The sequence below is a fragment of the Pseudonaja textilis genome, chromosome 1 (genome assembly GCF_049901715.1).
Source record: "Pseudonaja textilis isolate UNSWEBS1 chromosome 1, rPseTex1.2, whole genome shotgun sequence".
Lineage (NCBI taxonomy): Eukaryota > Metazoa > Chordata > Lepidosauria > Squamata > Elapidae > Pseudonaja > Pseudonaja textilis.
This window is the reverse complement of record NC_141990.1, coordinates 184,040,179-184,063,456: the sequence shown is the minus strand read 5'-3', so window position 1 is coordinate 184,063,456 and position 23,278 is coordinate 184,040,179. Positions and strand designations below refer to the sequence as shown.

The 23,278-nt window shown below is 38.1% G+C and overlaps 1 protein-coding gene across 1 annotated transcript; it reads left to right on the top strand.

Moving 5' to 3' along the window:
* The first annotated feature begins 7 nt into the window (after positions 1-7).
* PLEKHA3 (pleckstrin homology domain containing A3) lies at positions 8-21,332 on the top strand. The gene is made up of 8 exons (XM_087917898.1): positions 8-513; positions 4,821-4,937; positions 5,646-5,801; positions 7,739-7,875; positions 14,254-14,418; positions 15,165-15,208; positions 17,916-18,031; positions 19,324-21,332. The coding sequence occupies exons 1-8, from the start codon at positions 474-476 to the stop codon at positions 19,452-19,454; spliced, it is 906 nt and encodes a 301-aa protein (XP_087774024.1). The 5' UTR covers positions 8-473; the 3' UTR covers positions 19,455-21,332.
* Positions 21,333-23,278: the final 1,946 nt, after the last annotated feature.

The following is a 23,278-nucleotide window of genomic DNA, read 5'->3' as shown; positions in this document are numbered from 1 at the left end:
TGCATCCAGGAAGTACATGGGACGTCAGGGTCGATGGCACCAAACGCAGAGGTCCGGGAAAGGGGGAGGGAAAGGCGAAGGCGAGCGAGCGAGCGAGCGGACCGACCGAGGAGGCAGGCGAGCCGAGCCCCGGGGAGAGACGTCGTTCATTGTTTTGTTTCCTCAGAGACGGGCAATGAGTGACTTCAAAACCGCCTGGGCAGCCGCGTCTCTCACAGCAGCCTTGGGTCCCAAAGGCGGTGACGGCGGCGGCGGCGGAGGCTGCCTTTCGAACTAAGCCTCTCAGCCCTCCATGCCCATCGCGGATTCCGCCTCCTCCTCCTCCTCCTCCTCCTCCTCTTTCTGCTCGGTTGTCGCCGCCGGTGTTTTGGAAGGCTGCGGGGCGCGAGGAGGGCTGGCCTTGCCGGCGCCGCTCTCGAAGGAGGAGGCGGCCGAGCAGGATGGTGCGCCAGGCGCGGCGGCTCTTCTGAACGATGGAAGGCGTCTTGTACAAGTGGACGAATTACCTCACAGGTATAGATATCTAGGGAGGTTCTTCAAGTTTATCCAGGTCGAGGTTGTCCCGAAGGTGCGTTTTCTTCTTCTTCTTCTTCTTCTTCTTCTTCTTCTTCTTCTTCTTCTTCTTCTTCTTCTTCTTCTTCTTCTTCTTCTTCTTCTTCTTCTTCTTCTTCTTCTTCTTCTTCTTCTTCTTCTTCTCCTTCTCCTTCTCCTTCTCCTTCTCCTTCTCCTTCTCCTTCTCCTTCTTCTTCTTCTTCTTCTTCTTCTTCCTAAGTGGCAACTAAGCCGGACTGGTTTTTCTTTTGAAGTCGTTTCGCTTCTCCTTCAAGAAGCTTCTTCAGCTTCTTCTTGAGCTTCTTGGAGGAGAAGCAAAACGTATTCAAAGGGGAAAAAAACAACCCAGGAAGTCTGTTTAGTTGTCTCGGGTGGGGAAAAAAAAAGCACCTTCGGGACTACCTCACAGGTAAGTTATCCCGCGTGCCTTCCATCGGGCGCGGGAGGGAGGGATGCGTCAGTCGCGCGTGGGCCTGGTCTGCCCTGTCCGTTGGCCCCGCGGCCTCGGCGGCTGCTCGTTGTCCTTTGAAGACGCCGAGGCGGAATAAGGCGCGGACTCTCCCACCCCTACCCCGCCACCGAACGAAGCAGGCGGGGCAGGGGTGGGGGAGAAAAGGAACGGCAGCAGCCTCTGGATGAGGGAAAGAGAGGCGAGGCGTTGCCTGGTCAAAGTCCTGTAGGAAAAGGCAGGGCGGCTGGCTGAGGAGAGAGTACAGGGAGATGAAAGGCACAGCCCGGATGTAGCACCTGTAGCCTTTCAGATTCTGGACTCCAATTCTCATCAGTCCCAGCCCATGCATGTAGTCCTTAGGACCACAACTGAGCGCAAAATCTACGTTTTTGAGTGAGAAACGTATCATGAGTTTTGTCCCATTTTACAACTCTTCTTGCCACAACTCCCCAAAGAGATAGTTAATATTCTGGAAGTATTTTAACCCCTCTCCCCCCAAAATCCTAAACAAATGAAAAAATATATTCTAATTTGTGTGTGTGTGGGGGGGCTGTTTCTATTAATGAAGAATACATAGTAAAATAAATACAGGCATCACATATTGCGGTTAAATGCTGCAAGTGAGATGTAAAAGAAAGAACACTTAACTGTTTTGACATATTTATGTTCTTAGTTCATATACCAGCAGCTAAGTGTCTCTGACTAAGGTATATATCGGTCTCAATTATATATACAGATCCTCAATATAAAACCACAATTGAGCCCAAAATTTATGTTCTTAATTTATTAAGTGAATCTGTCCCATTTGATGACTTTTTTTGCCACATTTGTTAAGTGAATTGTTGCAGTTGTTAAATTAGTAACATGGTTGTTAAATGAATCTGGCTTCCCCACTGACTTTGTTGTCAGAATGTTGCAAAATGACTCCTGAGCTCTGCTGCCATCATAAATATGAGTCTGTTGTCAACATCTGAACGTAAAGCACATGACCATTGGGGTGCTGCAGTGGTCATAAGTGTGAAAAGTGGTCAAAAGTTACTATTTTCAGTGCCGTTGTAACTTTGAACAGTCATTAAATGAACTGTAAGTAAAGCCTTATTTGCATCCAGAACTAGACAGCTTTGCTGATTGGTGCAATGACAGCCATAAATTGCTTAATCAGGGCTTTGGCTTGACTGCTTTTGGTTGATACTGTTGTCCCTTCCTTGCAATATATGGAAATTGTTAAATTGTGCTTGATAGCACATGGATGCTAGTTAGGTATTGATATCTTTCAAACTTTTACCTTTGCTTCCTTATGATTCCTTCAGTCCCTTAAATGATGCGGCAGGAGCGGAAATAATTGCAGAGGAGCCTTTTGTTTCAGCTCCTAGTAAGCCCCAATTACAGAGTCTTCTCCAGCGACGGCTTGGTTCTATATCTGTAACATAAGATATGGAAAGCATGGGGTTCTTTTTAAAATAGGTATTTCAAATATTACTTTGTAATTTAACATAGTAAAGAATGTCTGTGTTTTTATATTTCAAACGAGACCTTTATTGTATTTCTAGGTTGAGCATCAATTATATTGTATCTGCTTTTTAGAATGTTTCACATTAATTTTTAATTGTGCTTTTCAGTACATATTTAAATGGGACATGTTCTCACGATATAACGTATATATTTATACTATATTCCATCCATCCATAAACAAGAGGAAAAATGACAGAAATATCAATGGAGAATTAACTGTCTTTATCAAAAAATTTATATATATTTATAATTAGTCTATAGAGACAAAGATCTAAGAGTAGGACTAGAAAGGGACCATGAGCCTCTCAATTTGAAACCTAGGCTCTTTTTCCTGGCCAGATTATTTCTGGCAATGGGCTTTCAGATGCAAGAGTCCTGGTCTTGCCCACTAAGATCATTCGGCCTTGCCAGAAGTATCTGAAGAAACAATTCAGAATTCATCCCGTCTAGGATAATCTTCAGCATTTGTCCACTGAATTAATGGAATGTAAATAAAGTTGCACATTCTAAAATGTCAGTACCTTTTAAGATGATCTCTTTAAAAGCAACTGCTTTGATCTGATTTGCTTCAGTTGGAAAGGATTAAAAGGTGCTGGGTGGATTGTGGTGGGTGTCACAATCTAAGCTCTGTCCCTTTTGTATGTGTGCAGCATTGACACATACAAATGAGTTAACCTGTGCTGTTCATCTTGTAGATTTTAACTCCCCCCGCAACACAATATACTCTGTAGATCAGGGATGTCAAACTCTAGGCCTGTGGGACTGATGCGGCCCACGGGGTGCTTAGATCTGGCCCGCAGGGCTACCCTGGAAACAGCAAAGGGCTGGCCCGCAGTGCCTCTGCCAGTGAAAATGGAGGTCTTTTGCTGGCAGAAGGTTGCAGGAGACTGTCGCAGCTGAAAATTGAGGCATCCCTGACACCTGTGATGTTGAGCTGGCCACACCCACCCTGGCCACACCCATCCCAGCTCTCTGAGGTCAAACACAACCCTAATGGGCCCTCAATGAAATCGAGTTTGCCACCCCTGCTGTAGATGTTGCTAGTTAAAAATATTATTTTTTCAAAGGTTTTCTTAAACTCTGTTTTATTAAGTAGAAAGCCCAGGCTGGACAAAAGATGCCATTTAAGTGCTTACCCAGACCCTGAAGGATGTGGATCTGGATGGAAAAAAATTGGCTACATGACTCTAGCAAGCCAGTGTGTCTCTGGGTTTTGGGATTCCTGGATCTAAAGAGTTACTTATTGCATTTTTGACAAGATTACTGCACAATTTGGAGGCCTTCCTACACTAGAGATGGCAGTCATGTCCAGAGGGGCCTTTGCACAGACTTAGCTTGTGTGTCAGCTGCACCACTGTAGGACTGGGAGATCCTGCTCATGGTCAGTCATGCCCAGGTCATTTCCCATTTGGACTATTGCAGTGTACCCTACATGGGGCTGACCTGTAAAGCCACCTGCAACTGGAGATTTCATCCAATCCAGAACACATCAGTGTGTGCAATTCTGGACCCCCACAGGTGAACCATGTTAGGCCCCTGTTGCACCAGCTGAATGAGCTTCTTTCAAGATTCTAGTTATCACTTTTAAAGCCTAAGTGGCATGGGGCCAATGGTATGGGGCCAGTTATCAGTTATCTTCCTCTCCCAGAGGACATCTCTCTACTCCGCTAGATTGGAATAGGTGGGGTTCATTGTAGGTTCTCCCCCCACTCTTATCACCTGGAAAACATTTTGTAGATGTGCCTAACCTGTGGATCTGCTTCCCCTCTGAAGTGAAGGGTGCCAAACCTCCTTGCCTTCTCAAAGACTGTTAAAATGAGCCCTGTATTGGAGGCTTAATGAGATTGTTATGGTGCTTGATGCTATCAAAAGATTTTTTTGTATCTTGTTATCTGTCTATTTGTTGTTTGGAAAAAGAAATCTATAATTAGTCTATTTGTTGTTAGCCACCTAGAGCTACTTTATATAATATGACAGCTGCATAAATCTTTTAAAACATCGGATACATAAACTTAATATGTCCATCTATGCCAGCAGAGTGAACTGCAGAAGTGAAATTTGTCAGCAATTTAAAATTCTTAAGATGAGCTATTTAAGTTTTTCTACCTGCCTAATAAATAATTTTCAAAATGTAGGTTAGTCTATGTATGTTATGAAAATGATGTCATTTATTCCCAAATATAATGTGAATGAACATGAATCTTGCTTTCAGCTGTAAATTCTGTATGAAGGATGGTGTTGCAGAGTATGTGAAAAATATATTTGTAGCAAAACAGATGAACGTTGGTTTCTGCTATTTTCTTAGGTTGGAAGCCTCGCTGGTTTGTTCTGGATAATGGGATATTGTCCTACTATGATTCACAGGATGATGTTTGTAAAGGCAGCAAAGGAAGTATAAAGATGGCCGTTTGTGAAATCAAAGGTAAGATTAGCAGTGAGGCATTTGCCTTTTATTTTATTTTGGTCTGTGCAGTTATCAGTGCTAAGACATAGTGGTATACAGGTTTTTCTGGTTCTAAATTGCTTACTCGTAGGAACACACAATATGGAGCCATAACAACTTTGGAGGATAAGAAGGATTCTAAGAAGTGACAGGAGCTCAATTCTGGAACTAAACATAGTTTCCAAGACTGAACCTTGAGATCTCTTTTGACTTAGTTTAAAAGCATGTCTGCTTCTGTTCTTGATTCTACTAAGTGCACCTGCCTTTGGTGGCAGTTTTTAATGAAACACAGAAAACATCTAAGTAAGTGTAGACTACCTTTGAATACAAACCCTTGAATCTGAAGAATGAAATATATGTTAATATCACAGAAGCACAGAGAGAACAGTAGTAATTACAGAAATATATCTTTATGTTATCCTTCTGCAATGCCATGTGAATTGGTGCACTGCTTTGTCAATCCTTTACCTAAAGCAACACATTTTATATTAAAAAAATAATCCTAATTTTAAAAAAATCTTTTATTAAATTGATTAAATTGTACATCACCCAGGGTGTCTCTGTGTGGGTGATAGGCAGTTAAATTTAATATATGAATGCATAAATTTTATTTAGCTAACACTTTTCTTATTCTAGGTCATTTTAGAAAATGTATAAGCTTATTTTACATTTTCTCTTTTTCCTAAGTTCATCCTACAGATAGTACCAGAATGGAGCTAATAATTCCAGGAGAACAGCATTTCTACATGAAAGCTGTTAACGCTGCTGAGCGACAAAGGTGGCTAGTAGCCCTTGGGAGTTCCAAAGCTTGCCTGACTGATGCCAAAACTAAAAAAGAAAAAGGTGTGTATGTTTTCTAAAATATTATGGAATTCTTAAAAGGTACTTTCTTCAAAATCATCAAAACGTACATGTAATTTTATTTCTTTTTCTTTCATGGTTAGAAAGCACCATGATTCACTTCCTACACGTTGAACATTTGGGGAGCTTTTGTAGCCATATGGCTTTGCTTAATAAAATAACAGAATTGGAAGGCACCTTGGAAGTCTTCTAGTCCAATCCCCTGCTCAAGCAGGAAAGCCTATACCATTTGGGACAAATGACTCTCCAATTTCTTCTTAAAAGCCTCCAGTGATGGAATACCCATAACTTTGGAAGGCAAGCCATTCCACTGGTTAATTGTTCTCACTGTTAGGAAATTTCTCCTTAGTTCTAGGCTGCTTTTCTCTTTGATTAGTTTCAATCCATTGCTTCTTGTCCTGCCTTCAGGTGTTCTGGAGAATAAGTTGACCCCTGTTCTTTGGGGCAGTCCCGCAAATATTGGAATACATCATGACACTCATGGTCCTTCTTTTCACTAGACTAGCCATACCCAATTCCTGCAAATGTTCTTCATATGTTTTAGCCTCCAGCCTCCTAATCATCTTTGTTTGAAACTTGTAGGCACTTTTATAGTCTTCAGGCACTCAAAATTAAGACATTTACTGTTGCAGATTCATAATACAATAGATCTGATTCAAAAAGAAGTGCAAACATATATAGAGAAGAGGAAAACAAGCATTAGTCAAGTAAAAGGGCCCAGAGTGATTTATTATACTATTCTTACACAGAGTGGCCCTTGCTCTTTCCACCTGGAAGCAAAGGATTGGTTGATTTCTAGTTCTGCAGACTCTGGGAACTGTTGCAGAATGTTCTGGTGTCCCACTCCTATCATTGATGCATGCCTCCATTGGTAATGTGAAAGAGTCCTACATAGACAGAAATGTATACAAATAGGGCTTCCCAAACAGTGTGCCGTTGGGGACTCTACAGCGTTCTTTCCACTAGATAGAAATCCTCTACCATAGACTGCTTCACAAGAGGGATGAATGTGTGACTGGGGTGCACACTGTCATAGGCCATGTTGGGTGTTTCCTCTCCATCCCATCATAAATATTTTGGGAATTTCAGTGTTAGAAATTAGCTGAGTGATATTGAAGTTGCTAGTTTTGCTGTTGTTAGAAAGGTTGCTGACCTTTTTGTTGTTGATAAGTGAATCACTGCTGTTGTTAAATTAGTAACACGATTGTTTAATGAATCTGGCTTCCCCAATGACTGTCAGAAGATCACAAAAGGGGTTCACATGACCTGGGACACTGTGATCATCTGAGTGAGTTGCCAAGTGCCTGAATTTTGATCATGTGACAATGGGTTGCCACAATGGTCATAAGTGTGAAAAACAGTCATAACTCACTTTTTTCAGTGCTATTGTAACTTCAAACAGTCACTAAATAAACTATTCTAAGTCGAGGATTACCTCTACTGTATAATAGATTACAGTGTGTCAGTTGGATGAAGAAAAATTGGATAATAGTTCTTGGAATCCTCCCATTCAGAGAATCCAGATACTTAAGAAGATTGCAGATTTTAAATTGATACTGCAGTTGGACATAAATAATATAAATAAAATAAGGCAAAATTGAGCTATATACAATAATACTGTTTTCTGTGTAAGATAGTATCTCCATTTTCAGTGGAACCAACATAGCCATCAGTCACTTTTGCAGGGTGTATCAAAACAGTTATTTAGGATGTTCTGCACATTTAGTAGGCCCATCGGAAAAAAATGGATTTATGAAGAACTATAAAATAGAAGTAAAATTGGAAACTGGCAAAAAGAGCAGAAGTTTAACAAGTTGCAATCAAATTGAATGAGATTAAATGTGAATACTGATTTTTATTTTTGAGGAGGGCAATTATCACCATGATTATTAAGTTTTTGTTTGTTGGTATTCTTCCAGAAATAAGTGAAACCAACGAATCTCTAAAAACCAAAATGTCTGAACTGCGCCTCTATTGTGATCTCTTGATGCAGCAGGTCCATACAATACAAGAATATGTACATCATGATGGGAATCATTCCACACCAAGCATTGAGGTAATATTAATTGTTTGAATGAGCTTTTATTCACACATTTTAAGTACTTGGATTATAAGGATGTGCAATAGTATCATGTTGGATCCATAGCTTTATCTGAGAGTACCTTAACAGCCCATCACTACCCTACTACCAGTAATAATTGAATGTCACAGATATACTAAATATTTTAGATTATATAAATTTTTATTGTTCCCTTCCAATGTAACAAAACTTTAATATAACTTTTTTTAAAAGATAGGTTGTCTCTATTTTTAATTTGTTAAATCCAAATGTCCACCACATCAAAATTTGTTCATTTTTGTTAACTTACAGCATTTTGCACAGTGTAATTTGTGTCAGTATCTATGATTTGATCTAAATTGATATTTTACGTATCAACTTTCAAAATGGATAAAAATGACCTAAGCAATTCAATTGCTTCATAAACAATGGACTATTTGTGGCCAAAGTCCGATTTTTTTTTTTCATTGTATCTAAAGTTATTGATTCAGTCAACTTCAAATTTAGTAATAAAACCCAGAGAATCAAGGGTTCTAAAATATCCCCTACAAGAAAGTTTGTCTACAAAAATGAAGATGTAACAAAACTGTTGCTGTTCAATTTTCATGTTTACGATTCCAGATTTTATCACATTTTATTCCTATCTCTTTTCTCCATCTGTCCCAGTTTTTTGTTTGTTTGTTTCTGTCCTTGAAATGGAAAGAATTGGCATTTTATGCCCATTTGCTGTGTTGTTTTGAGCAGCTGTTTTGTGAAGAAAGTGGATCTCTAGTGGGCTTGTGGGGAAACAGGAATAAATGTGTGTGTATGAATGTATATGGGTGCATATACAATGATATCCCAATCCTCATCAGAGAAGCTGTTGAGCGTGAACGGAAATGTCCAAATGCCATCTTATTTGGTCTAGAGGACATCAATTACAATGATGACATCACAACTGTCCGCAACGTCGTCAGTGATTATCAAGCATCAACCATCTCCCCTGATGAAATACTTGACATTTCCTGCATCGGGGTTTTTCACATCGGCCCAGAGTTCAAAAACAGAGACAGCTCTGTGGCTCCACGCTTCTGCAGGGTCATTGCAAAAATGAATCAAGCAAATGTAAATTCATTTATACTATAAATTCACTCGCCAAAAGTAACACCAACCATAAGAACCTCCGTTCTTGCCCTGACCTAACCATACAGCAACGTGCCCACTCCCATGTACTCCACACAGAACTCAAAAAACGTCTAGACAATGGAGAGAAGGACCTGTACATTGACTACTGTGCTGACTGTATCAAAAGTAAGTCACACAACCCACAACTCAGATTTAACCTTCAACCACAACCCTACTTCAACCAATCCATCCATCACCCAAGACTAGGCACACACACCCCTAACTACCTTAATTCCAACTACAGCTGGCCTGAAATACAAGCTACTCAATGCAAGAAGCCTTGTGAATAAAAAGCCTTGTAAATAAAATAAATTCGACATATTTGTCTGTGAAACATGGCTCAACGCATCTCTCCCTGACTTCATTACTACAGTAAGAGACTATCATGTTTACCGATCAGATCGTGAAATTCGTAGAGGAGGTGGTGTTGCTATCTTCTATAAAAAGTCCTGACATCTAAAAAACATCCAAGTTACCCAGGAGCTTGCTCTTTCTGAGACCATCATCTGTGAACTATCCTTAAATATCTCATTTTGATTCTTACTATGTTACAGAGCACCTGATTATGACATCGAACATGTAAACAAGCTAAATTCACTACTAACATGGGCAACATCCTGCCCACATGCTTTTATCTTTCTTGGTGACTTCAATCTACCTCATATTAACTCATATTAACTGGACCCTAAACAAATGTACAACTGAACCCATACATGCAACCTTCTACAATGCTTTTACAAATCTGGGACTGGAAAAACTAGTAACCAACAATACTACACTTAGCAACTGCCTTGATCTCATCTTCTGCAATAGTTCGAATTTAATTTACAGAATACAAACTAAAGAACACTTTTCCAACAGTGACCACAATATGATTGACTTTTGTCTCAACATACGCCCACATAAAAATCATCACAATGATGTAATCCCCAATTATAACTTCAGAAAAGGCAATTATGATCTTATAGACAACTATCTCTCATCCCTTGATTGGCAATCTCTATTCACTGGATGCAATACTGTTGAAGACCATTACAACATATTTTTACTTGAAGTGAAAAGAGTCTTCAAACTATATGTACCAATAACAACTCCCAAAACAAAAACAAAAAAACAGATTACCCATAACAATAAGGAAACTTCAATCCAAAAAGAGATCACTCTGGCAGAAAAACAAATCTGGTCATGTTGCCAACTTCAAAAGCTGATACAACAATTTATGGCACCAGATAAAGACTGAATGCACCAATTATCACATTAAACAAGAGGAAAACCTTCTACGCACCAATTCCACCTGCGCTTTTTACAATTTTGTAAGCAACAAACAAAAAGACTCAAGGTCCATCCCACACCTGATAGGACCTAATGGTAAAGACTGCAACGATGACACCATTAAAGCCAACATCTTTAACACATTCTTTGGCTCAGTATTTTTAAACAGCAATGCATCCATCATGCACAGTATTTCCTAGCCAAACCACAGAAAACTACAATGATCTAATACATATCAATTTTACAGAAGACAATGTTGAAAAAGCACTAGGCAATCTAAAACCATCTCTATCTGTTGGACCAGATGGAATATGTACCTACTTCTTAAAAAAGTTATCCACTGCCTTAGCAGAACCTCTAAGCATAATCTTTGAAAAATCTTTCAGGACCAGCTCCTTGCCTAACCTATGGTCACAAACCACGGTCATCCCCATCTTCAAAAAGGGAGACCCCAGCCTAGTTGAAAATTACCGACCAATCTCCTTATGCTGTGTCACCTGTAAAATCATGGAATCAATTATTAACCAACCCATTATCCCCCACTTAGAGACAACCAACCTACTCTCTAATAAACAATTTGGTTTCAGGGGGGGAAAAAAAAATTTTAAAAAAAGAAAAAAAAATCAATAAAAAAAAAAAAAAAAAAAAAAATTAAAAAAAAAAATATAAAAGATTTTATTTTTTATAACAAAACAAACAAAAACAAACAAAATTTTATATTTTTTCTCACCTACCAAAATAAATGGAAAGGTTCCCTTCTCAAACAAACAAAATTTGGTCAAAATTGGGAGAGTCCTATCAAATTTTGTACTTGTCAACAGTGGTGTCCCCCAAGGCAGTGTTCTAGGACCAACTCTTTTCATACTCTACATAAATGACCTCTGTGATCATATTAAGAGCAACTGTGTTCTCTTCGCTGATGATGTAGAGCTATTCAACACCATAGACAATACTACTACCCTCCAAAAAGACCTTGACTATGTATCAGAATGGTCAATCAAATGGCAACTTCAAATCTCAACAAATAAATGCTCTGTCTTACATATTGGCAAAAAAAAAATCAGAAAATAAAATACAGGCTGAATAGTTAAGACATTGTTGATGATCCAAACTCTGTCAAGGATCTTGGAGTACTCATCTCTAATGATCTAAGTGCTAGAGCCCACTGTAACTACATAGCCAAAAAGGCATTAAGAGTTGTTAACCTAATCTTACGTAACTTTTTCTCTGGTAATATTACACTACTAACTAGAGCATACAAAACATTTGCTAGACCAATACTCGAATACAGCTCATCAGTCTGGAACCCACATTACGTATCTGATGTTAACACAGTTGAGAAAGTCCAGAAATATTTCACAAGAAGACTTCTCCACTCCTCTACTCGTTGTAGAATACCTTATGCCACCAGACTAGAAATTCTAGACCTAGAAAACCTAGAACTACGCCACCTTTGGTCCGATCTAAGTATGGTATATAAAATAATACATTGCAATGTCCTACCTGTCAATGAATACTTCCGCTTCAACCATAACAACACAAGAGCACACAATAGATACAAACTCAAGGTTAATCGCACCAAACTTGATTGAAGGAAATACGACTTCAGCAACAGAGTGGTCAATGTCTGGAATACTCTACCTGACTCTGTGGTTTCTTCCCCAAACCCCAAAAACTTTAACCTTAGACTGTCTACTATTGACCTCACCCCCTTCCTAAGAGGTCTGTAGGGGGCACGCATAAGCGCACCAAGGTGCCTACCGTTCCTGTCCTATTGTTTCTTTATTTTTCTTATATGTACCCATTTCATGCATTCATAACTATGTATATACTTATACCTATTATCTTGTAAGCAATTGACAAATCAAAATAAATAAAAATAAAAATTATTTTATCTATTTCCTTCCCCACCTTATAAAGGTAGGTTACTAAGTCAAGAGCTACACATCTAATGTTTCCAAGTTATTTAACAGATGAACCATTTCAAAAAACAAGTGATGTTGAAATCTGAGTCCAGATAATAACTTAATAAAATATAAACAAATGTTGTGATATAATCAACTTTTTTTTAAGTTCTGCAAAAATATACTCGAACTGTTTCAACAGAGATACATTGATTCATTTAGCAGTGCTATTACAATATATTATATGCAGTGAAACTGAAAGGATGACATTCTGAAGTAAAATGGTTTTATTTGTTTATATATTTTGTTTGTATCTCATCTTTATTATTTTTATAAACAACCTAAGGCAATGAACATATCCAACATATAAATTATAATAATTTATAAAAAACTTAAAATAGAGTGGCAGAATACAAATAGGAAAAGCCTCTTAACAAGTTCACCTTGTTGAAAATTGCATTTATTTTACCCATAAAACTAAAGGAATTCTAGATCATATATCTGTATCTTGTTTCATTGCTGTCAAAATGGAGCTAAATTTATATTAACCAGTGTGAAAAACATTTCCAAAAAATCAGTAAACAATTGCAAAACCCGTGTACTAACATATCAAAATTATTATTGAATAATATCTGGTCTTATCTACCCAATTTATAGATTAATTAGACAAAATCTTAAACTTTTGTATTAAAATAATAAGATTAGGAGTAGATGCATCTAGCTTATCTATGAAATATAAAGCAACTTTTGGAGGCAATGCTATTTTCTATCTCATCTCAATTATCACATCAACAATATTTTCAGAATTTCTGTTGACAAAATTAGAATGTTGAAAGGCCAATTATTTAAACATATATATGTAATTTGTGTAATTTCTGTTGAGATTTTGTGTTATAGATTAAAAAAAGAAAATACATTATTAGAATATGTTCTAGTTACTCAGTAAATGTACCTACTTAACCATACCATACTTAACTGTTAAGATATGAATATCCAGACTTTTGTGGAGTCCATTTGCTTCAGATCAACATATTCCTCCCATCTTATAAAACCTTTCTCAGCATCTAAAGAAATAATAACTATTTGCTTCTGCCTGTTTTGAAATAAAGCTATTACATCAGTTAGAAATCCAAAATCTTTCAGAATCCTGGCAGCCCCATAATATAAATCCACTTTCAGTTGAATGTAAAAAGTACAGACCCCAGACCAATTTAGAATACATCTTTAAGAGATAGTGGTTTTAGAATCAGCCTTCACATTTTATAAGAATCACAAATACTGGTAATAGATAAATTGTTATGTTGTTTCATTTGTGTAAATATAAAAGCCAGTAGCTCTTTGAGCCTCTTTTTTTCATAGTTGTCTGCTACAATCAAAGTCCATTTCCAAAGCCTGAAAGCCATTAAATTTGTATTTAATAAATTGAGAGATCTTTGTTCTCAGGAGGTAACAGTTCTTCGATTTTCTCTATGAGGTTAATTACTGGTAGTTGTTGTGATACAATCCTGAATAATTGCTTTTGTAATCTTTTATATCAAAGCAAGGGAGGAATACCATCCCTGCTGCAATGGAAAAGAGAAATAAAATCTGCCATCTCTTGTTCAGGGGATGCTTTTCAGGTTCACTTGCAAGAAATATAAACATTGACTCACAGAGTTAATGTTAGAGGCCCTTTAGTTCATTAGCTCCAGCTCCTTGCACTGTTCATGTGCTTCTGTATTGATAATGAATATGTTGGCTTGGACTTCTCTAGTTTGCCAACTGGAAAGCTGCCCTTTCTTTCTCTTTTTAAATATTTAATAATATTTTTATCATGTCATAAACAAAGTTTACCAGAACAAAAGTGTCTGAGGTGGTACAGTCAACATCTGCACCCCACCCAGCTGTTAGAAAAATGTTTGGTGTTCATCAAAGTAAATTAAGTCCCTAAAATCAGCAGTTACAATTTCTGGTTGGCAATTAAATTACAGTTAAATTGGTGAAAAGTTTTGCTAGGAAAAGGTTTTCAATATCTGCTCTTTCCTTTTGTTTTCAGAATATGAATGAAGCTTCTTCCTTGCTCAGTGCCACCTGTGACACATTTATCACTACACTTGAAGAATGTGTGAAAATAGCAAATGCCAAATTTAAGCCGGAGATGTTTCCATTGCCTCATCCTGATCCTTTAGTTTCTCCTGTGTCTCCTTCACCTGTGCAAATGGTTGGATATTCTTTAATGTCAAACATTCCTGAACATTTGGGGAACTTTGGGAGGGAGCAATAGGGGATAAGCTAGCATACAGTTCCTCAGTGCTGTTCTAGTTCAGGTCACCAGGCTAGGCCTCTGCCCAAAGTTATGAAAGTCTCAGACCTTATCAGGAACACTTGCCTATTCTTAAATGCCTTGTTTTAGAAACATGTACTTCTGATAACAATCTTGCTTGTGGGGGGAAGATATTACCTCGTACTTTTACTGCCCAATAAACTCCATAATATTTGTCTATGAGCAAAAAACCAAGATAACCTATGGAGTTTAATGGAAATTGAGGACCTCCATGACTGACTATTCCCAGCCCTAATCTGTTCTATTCCCTTCCAAGCAACCATGATATCTTCTGAAGACCTGGTAACCTCTAAAGCACAAGAGTCTAGACCTAGCCTATTAATCCTCATTTACTTAAACATAGTGCTTCAAGGTCTCCTTATGGTTGAGAAACTAAATATTAAAACCAACAATAAAAACAATATTGTATTTTTAAAAAAATTATGTTATAAATGCCATGTTATTTATGTTCATATAATGCATGTTCCTCCCAGTACGTTCTGAAAAAAAATTCTATATACATATATTAAAATAATATTTCATTAGAAATAGACTAAGAAACAATTTATGATTTCAAAATCTATAATCTGTTTTATATTTTGAAATCTATAATAACCTGCTTTATTACTTGCATTATTTTTTAGATGAAACGTTCTGTTAGCCATCCTGGAACTTGTACCCTTGAGAGGTAAGTATTAAATATTATTCCAAATTTAAACAAATTAGAACTATTATGTTAAGGTTCACTTAACCACATTGTGAGATATTGTCTGATCCCAAATAAATAAGAATGCTCCATGGTCTGGCAATTGAAATTCACAGCCTGTTGCCCCATATAATCTCACATTAATTTTGGAAAAATGTGGTTCTGATGAGTTTCTCTTACATGATATAATTGAAAATTAATTCATGACTAGATTGAATTCACTATGACATTTCTGTTTTGTACAGGCAGTCCTCATTTAGTGACAGTTCACAGTTATGACCTTGTAAATCAGGGCACTCAAAAGTGATCTATCACATGACTGGCTGGTGTACCTACGGCAATCCCAGCACTGTCATTGTGGTTGTTAACAAAGACTTGATAAATGAGTACCCACCCCAATCCAATCCATTCTGGGCTTGGCCCCTCCCAGCCCCTAGCCTCAATAGGTTACAGAACTGCCTCCAACTCACTCCCTTCACCTATCTCTCCCCTATCTCTGCCCTTTGGCCACCCGACATCCAGAACTGACCAGCTTGCCCTAGCAAATGCCAGTAAGTTTGTTTGTTTAGCTGCCTTCTCTCCCGATTCCCTACACCAACTGTTCGCCTTTTTGTGCCCATTTGCTGCAGTTGGAGCATCTCACTGCCTTTGACGTTCCCTTGTCAGACCCAGTTTCTCCAGCAAATGTTTCCTACCGGTGATTCCACAAGTGCTGTCTTTATAAAGCTGTGCTGCCTGCTGGTGCTTGCTAGGCTTCATGGGTGCTGCATCTTGGCACCGTACTGCTAGGGTGGGCTGGGAAGCTATGTAAGAAGCTGGAGCCCCCTGGGGAACAGAGTGGTCACGGATCCGAAAAAGAAACAGCCAAAGGCAGCAAGGTGCTTCCGCTTTAGCAGCCAGGCACAAAAAGCAGAGGGTCAGTGTGAGGAACTGAGAAGGCAGCTGAGTGAATTAAGGCTTGCTGGCATGGGGGAACCTTCCCAGATGAAGATATTGTGCAGGGTGGCCAAAAGGTCATAGGTGTGTGTGTGTGTGTGTGTGTGTGTGTGTGTGTGTGTGTAGCTAGGCATGTGGGGGAAGTTAAAGTGCCCCTGCAATTGTAAATGTGGGGAGTTGCCAAGTGCCTGAATTTTGATCATGGGACTGGGGTGCTGCACTGTCCATAATTTTAAGCATGGGTCATAAATTTGTTTTTCATTTCCTTTACCTTGTATTGAATGCTATGCAAAATGCTAGTTGTTAATTTTTGTTATTTTGAGAAAAACTATTAAATTTCAACAAAAGGTAAAATACGAAAAATAGAAATTAGAAAAAGAAAAGCTCAGAAAAGAGGAGAAGTAAGAGAATTTTCAGAGAAAAGGAGAAAAATGAAAGAATAATTTCTAACTTTCTTTGGTACAGATACAAATATAAAATATATTGACCTCTTAACAATAATACATAGCATTTCTATAATCAGTTCTAATAAATTCCAAAATTAAAGTTTCATTTCTTTAAGTTTCAAGCAAAAAATCCAAAAGTGGTTTCCAAGTACTATAGAAACAAAGCTGGACAAGCTCTTTTCTTTTATCAAAGTAGTCAGTTTTATCATCTCAGCCAATTGCATGGGCTTCACCATCCATTCTTCTATTCTAGGAACTTGTAGACCTTTCTAACTCCTTGCATACAGAAATCTCGCTGTGGTTATCATGTATAAAAACAAAGTCCCATTTTTCTTTCAGTCTGTTTAGCCATCAAGCCTAAAAGAAAATTTTCTGATTTCAGTTGTACATTTATTTTAAGAATTCTCTGGATTAAAATACATATCGGATTCCGGTATTGTTAGTTTTCTTACATGTCCATTAAAGATGATAAAAAAGTACCTCACTTTGCATTTGCATCATGTATTTGACACTCTCTTAAGCACCTACAACAATTCAATGGGTTAAAGGTGTTAGTACCAGATACCAACCATACAACATCTTATAAAAATTATCTTTCAAACTACAATTCAATGTAAATTTCAGTACTTTGCAGCACAGTCTCCTACTGATCAAATATTATTTTGCCCATCTAATCATGCAGTCTTAACATGTTCATTTTCAAATAACATGTTCATTACTGGTTCACAAATCCAATTTAAATTCACTTTTCTCATTTGTAAAAATCACAATTGTCCATTTTAAACCTTTCTGTCAATTGAACAAGAGCAAACTATTGACAAATATGACTTTCTATTTCCAGTTCTTTTCTTGATTTTAATTTAGATCCTTCTTCAAAAATTTAATAAATCAACATAGGTCAGCCAAGTTTGTGTAACTATCTTTTCTCTTCTAAAAAAAGCTTCTCGGGTGGTACCTGTAGAGGAATTTGGGAGTCAATATTGTTTTATAACTTTTAGAAACTCAATAGGGCATGCTTAAATGAAGTGTTTATTAAAATCTGTATTAACTTTAACTTCATCATACCATAAATAGCCATGCCACCCAAATCTTCAAAATGATATTTGGGAATTTTGTGCACCATCTAGTTTAATTCCTTAGCAGACTATTTATGTTTAACCTGAAGTGATTCTTCACCTTTTCATCTTTTGCAGTATTTTTTTTTTTTTTGGCAATATATGCCAGGGATTTACAAACAAGATTAATAAACCCAAGAGAACCGTGTGTCTAAAAAACATGTCATAACTTGTGCAATACTTTAATTTTAGGAGCAGTCGCTTTGGAAAAGAACCAAATGTGTCTTCCCATCAGCTTTCCCACCGGTGGAGAAGAACAGTCTCAGATACAGAACCTTCCATAGATGTTCCCTTTGAAGATACAGACAGTAAGGACATATAACTTTATGGATGTTGTCATTACTTTGTACTCATTTTTCTTATATCTTTGTCTGTGTTTTTGCTAGAATAACAGTGAATATCAAAATAAATTACAGCAACTCTCTTGTACCACACTCATTCAGCTAAGATGGATTCAGTAGTTTGTTAAAGATAGAGAACAGGCACAATGCCATAAGCAGTGAAAAAGTGTGCAAGAAACACTGAAGTGGCAACTCAGAGAGGTATTTTTCCTAACTTCTTTATTGATGTTAAGCAGTGGCACTTTTCCTATGTGCCCATTATGTATATCTTAAGTTAAAATTAAACTCAGTGGTGTTTCTTGTTGCGTGAAGGAGAAGATCAGGATAAAGAATTGTACAGTGTGAGGTCTCAAGTCTCTTTTTTATAACCTCTCATCTCTGTCTGACTACAGTGACTGAAAATCCATAGCAGTGTATTTCCCATTTGCGAGTGAGATAGTTTTAAAAAACAAAGAGATCCTCCCCCCACTCCCCCCCCAAAGAACATCCTGGTCTTACTCTTTCATGTGACATGATCCTGCCACTGTAACCACTGCTTCTGCCCAGTTGTGCAGCCCTGGCTTACAAAGGCAGTCCATTCCTGTGGTCAGTGTTCTGAGCTGCACACAGGATTCCCAACACATGAGGCTGGGTGCTAGTTGAGCTGAATGTGGTTTTATACCTGAGCAGGTCCCAGATGCTAGCTTTCTTCAGAAGGTATCTAATGCTGAAATTTGGTTTATATGTGGGACTTAGAACTTGGGATGACTTCTTGGCATACCAAAGGCTCATGCTAGCCTAAGTACATAGCAATAGAAAAAATATTTGTAGCTCAGGGCTGAATGGTGGAGTCCTTAGTGCTCTCTGATTTTGGTTGTTTGTCTGCAGACATTTCATCACCCAGTTAGGAAACATTTAGGGAGTAAGGTACACTGACAGGACAATCCACTGTATATAAATAGAGAGCAAACCACACTCCCTTTGAGCAACAAAGATGTTACTTAGGTGGTTAATTAAGTGTCTGCAAAAAAATCCAATCAAGCTCAGAGAGCATCAAGGACTCTACAAGTAAATCATGCTTGCTTAAGTGGACAAGCATCTGGCCTAAGAGTTTCCTAGATATCTGTGTCCACATGAAGCAAAACCTGCTTCATGTGGACACAGAGTTAAGGCTTCATTTGGAACATCTTTAAGCCCTGTGATTCAGATAGGATGGTATCTCCTTGTATAAAGTAAGCAAAGAAAGGCAAATGGATTGAAGCCTGCTTTTCATGTTGCAGGACTAGCAACATTCAATTCTAGAGGAGCCCTCAATGGAAATTTGGCACCGTTGGCTGTTCCTGAAGCAAAGCTGTTGCTGTCTCAGAAACCCAGAGTGCCCGAAGAGACTTTTTCTGAGCCAATCTCCTGAGGAAAGAGAAGGCCCCACTTCCTCTGAGTAATGCTATGCAAAAGCTGCTGTAATTCTGTTCTCATCGTGAGGGAGTAGTGATTCCCTATGTGAAGGTTTTCTCTGCACTTTATAGAATAATGTAAAAACTATCTTTGAAGTGTATTTTATCTTTATATAGTTGACTTGCAAAAGTATTTTCCTAAAAAGAACATTTCAGTTTGGGTATTTTTTAATAGATAGGTGGATGCATCTTTGTAAATACTGCTCTTCTTTTTACTGGGTGTGATAGTCAGGCCAACCTTGAGAAACAGGCTTCAGATCTGGATTAGGGAAAACCTGTGCCCTAGTCTGAGCCGCTGAATTTAATCCCAGAGTTGCTTTACCAAGAAAGGTATTCCTCTGGGTACAGTCTCTTTCCCACCAACATCAGTGGCAGTCCATCATATTGTAATAGCACCTTTATTTCAGGACAGATTTGTGAGTTTGTTAAAAGACTGAGATGACTCGTAAAAGGTATCTCATAAGTGATCTTTCATCCACAACTTTGTCTTTTTTTTTCAAAAAAAGGTACAGTCTAGATTTTTAACGTATATCTGAAATTCCATTGAGTAAGGTAGAATGTCAATGAATCAGAAGAATATTTCAACCAAAATTAAACACTTCAAAGTCACAACAATGCTATCAAGTGAAACGGATATGCAGTGAAGTCAGTGAGATTTTATAGTGCTTAAATTGAGTTAGAGCGTACCTGATCAATTAAATCCCAACCTAATAGCTGAAAGCATCTGCATTTTTTTGTTTGACTTGCACCCAAAAATATAGCCAATCAGAAATATGTCATGGAGTATGCAGTATTTTTTTAAGCACGCATATATAATTATGAGGCATTATGCTATATGGTTAAAGATATTTTAACAATTTAAAAGAGATGTATTCATTTTGCACCATAAAATGCCTATTTAATGTTACTGCGATGAAAAGAAAACAGGCTTAATTCTTGTTGAGATTTTTCTCCCTAAATATGCCTTGTGGCAGTGTTTGCTTGTTTGTTTTTTCAGGTTAATTGGGCAGAATCCATCCAGGGTTGGGAGCTTACAACCTAAAGTAGAGGCATATTTTAATCTTCTTGTGTTAAACAATGCTTCCTTTGCCTGGACTGACAAACCCTTTCCCCCCATCCCCACACTTTTCTTTTTTTAGTGCTAGGCCGAACTAATCTTCAGAATGTCTTTTCACCAAAGTTTTTTTTTTTAATTTAATCCTGCTTTATAAAGTCTGCTCTTCAGCTGTTGTAATGTATTCGTGTTTGCAGAAGAACCTGTATGTTAATGATACCAAAGGGAGGGTGGCTTCCACCATAGTGGGCCCTAGTCTCAGAAAAGCAGAAAAATACAGTAAGATCCTCTCTTCTATTCACTCCCTGCTACCTGCCTCTGTTGATGCTGGGAGGCCAAATTCTAACTAAGCATGTCGCAGCTCTCTATGGCAGGGGTTCCCAACCTTGCCAACTTTAAGACTTGAAGACTTCAACTCCCAGAATTCCTCAGCCAACTGAGGCGAAGTCCACAAATCTTAAAGTTGCCAAGGTTGGGGACCCCTGATAGATGGTACATCATGGGCTTGGTTGGCCTGAAAGCACTCTGGTGATTCCACTCTGTTTCTGCCAGAGCAAAGAGGAAATAGGACTTGAAGTTCAGCAACGTTTGCACAGACATGTCTGAGGGGTTGTGTCCAAAGTTGTTAAGTGTTTTCAAATGTATATTTTTGTTTTTTATTCACTTTGGAATAGATTTAGTTAATAATGTATTGACCATGGTGCACTTTTTAAAAAAAATAAAAATGCCTTTTTTTTTTAAAAAAAAAGTAAGTGTTCAATAAATGCAGTTTTTACACAGACATTCTGTCTTATTTATAATTGCATAAATTTTGACTAACTGTCATTAGATTGCAAGGATACAAGCAACATTTTGCAACTTGGTGCTCCTCAGATGCATTTGATTGAAGCTTGTACGGTGCTCCAGGCAACATAATGAATGGGCACCTTGCCCAGGTGGATTGAGGGGAAATGTGGGTATGACCTTGATTCCAATTTGCTAGCTTTCCAAGTCTGCTCTCAAAACAACAGGTACAACTCCTACCCCTAGCCAAGGCATCTAAAGGCTACACTGGGGGCAGGGGAGTGATGGCAAGAGCACCTCAAGAAAACTTGTCATTGCTGAGTTGGGCTACAAATCACTGCTGCTTCTATGATTGAGCCCATCAGAGTTCTGGACTCAAGAAACCCAAAGAACATGCTTGAGAGATCAAAATTTGGTTTCAGAAAAAAACTATCTTGTAATCTGCAACTCTCATACTGCAAAAACATATGGACTACACAACTCGATCAGGGCAAAGCAATAGACGCAATCTACATAGACTTCTGTAAAGCCTTTGATTCAGTGGTACACAACAAACTACTCCTAAGACATCTCTGGACACCTGCATAACTGGATAGAAGCATTCCTGTCAAACAGACAACAAATGGTCAAAATTGGGAGAGTCCTATCAAATTCTGTACTTGTCAACAGTGGTGTCCCCCAAGGCAGTGTTCTAGGACCAACTCTTTTCATACTCTACATAAATGACCTCTGTGATCATATTAAGAGCAACTGTGTTCTCTTCGCTGATGATGTAGAGCTATTCAACACCATAGACAATACTACTACCCTCCAAAAAGACCTTGACTATGTATCAGAATGGTCAATCAAATGGCAACTTCAAATCTCAACAAATAAATGCTCTGTCTTACATATTGGCAAAAAAAATCAGAAAATAAAATACAGGCTGAATAGTTAAGACATTGTTGATGATCCAAACTCTGTCAAGGATCTTGGAGTACTCATCTCTAATGATCTAAGTGCTAGAGCCCACTGTAACTACATAGCCAAAAAGGCATTAAGAGTTGTTAACCTAATCTTACGTAACTTTTTCTCTGGTAATATTACACTACTAACTAGAGCATACAAAACATTTGCTAGACCAATACTCGAATACAGCTCCTCAGTCTGGAACCCACATTACGTATCTGATGTTAACACAGTTGAGAAAGTCCAGAAATATTTCACAAGAAGACTTCTCTACTCCTCTACTCGTTGCAGAATACCTTATGCCACCAGACTCGAAATTCTAGACCTAGAAAACTTAGAACTACGCCACCTTTGGTCCGATCTAAGTATGGTATATAAAATAATACATTGCAATGTCCTACCTGTCAATGAATACTTCCGCTTCAACCATAACAACACAAGAGCAAACAATAGATACAAACTCAAGGTTAATCGCACCAAACTTGATTGAAGGAAATACGACTTCAGCAACAGAGTGGTCAATGTCTGGAATACTCTGCCTGACTCTGTGGTTTCTTCCCCAAACCCCAAAAACTTTAACCTTAGACTGTCTACTATTGACCTCACCCCCTTCCTAAGAGGTCTGTAGGGGGCATGCATAAGCGCACCGACATGCCTACCGTCCCTGTCCTATTGTTTCTTTATTTTTCTTATATGTACCCATTTCATGTATTCATAACTATGTATATACTTATACCTATTACCTTGTAAGCAATTGACAAACCAAATAATTAAATAAATAAAAATAAATAAATGATAACAGTATTCTAGTATTTGACGTGCTGCCACAAAGAAGTGGTGGGGGGGGGGTTCAAATTATTCTCCAAAGCACCAGAAGACAAGATAGGAAACAATGGATGGAAACTAATCAAGGAGAGAAACAACCTGGAATTAAGGAGAAACTTAAGTGAGGATCATTAACCAGCGGAACAGCTGGCCTTCAGAAGTTGTAGGTGC

What these genes read in the sequence shown, in the direction of transcription:
- PLEKHA3 (XM_087917898.1), top strand. Translation starts at nt 474, where the DNA reads ATGGAAGGCGTCTTGTACAAGTGGACGAATTACCTCACAG. An exon ending in GGCCGTTTGTGAAATCAAAG is followed by an intron (nt 4,938 to 5,645) that starts GTAAGATTAGCA and finishes CTTTTTCCTAAG; the next exon opens with TTCATCCTACAGATAGTACC. An exon ending in CTCCTTCACCTGTGCAAATG is followed by an intron (nt 14,419 to 15,164) that starts GTTGGATATTCT and finishes ATTATTTTTTAG; the next exon opens with ATGAAACGTTCTGTTAGCCA.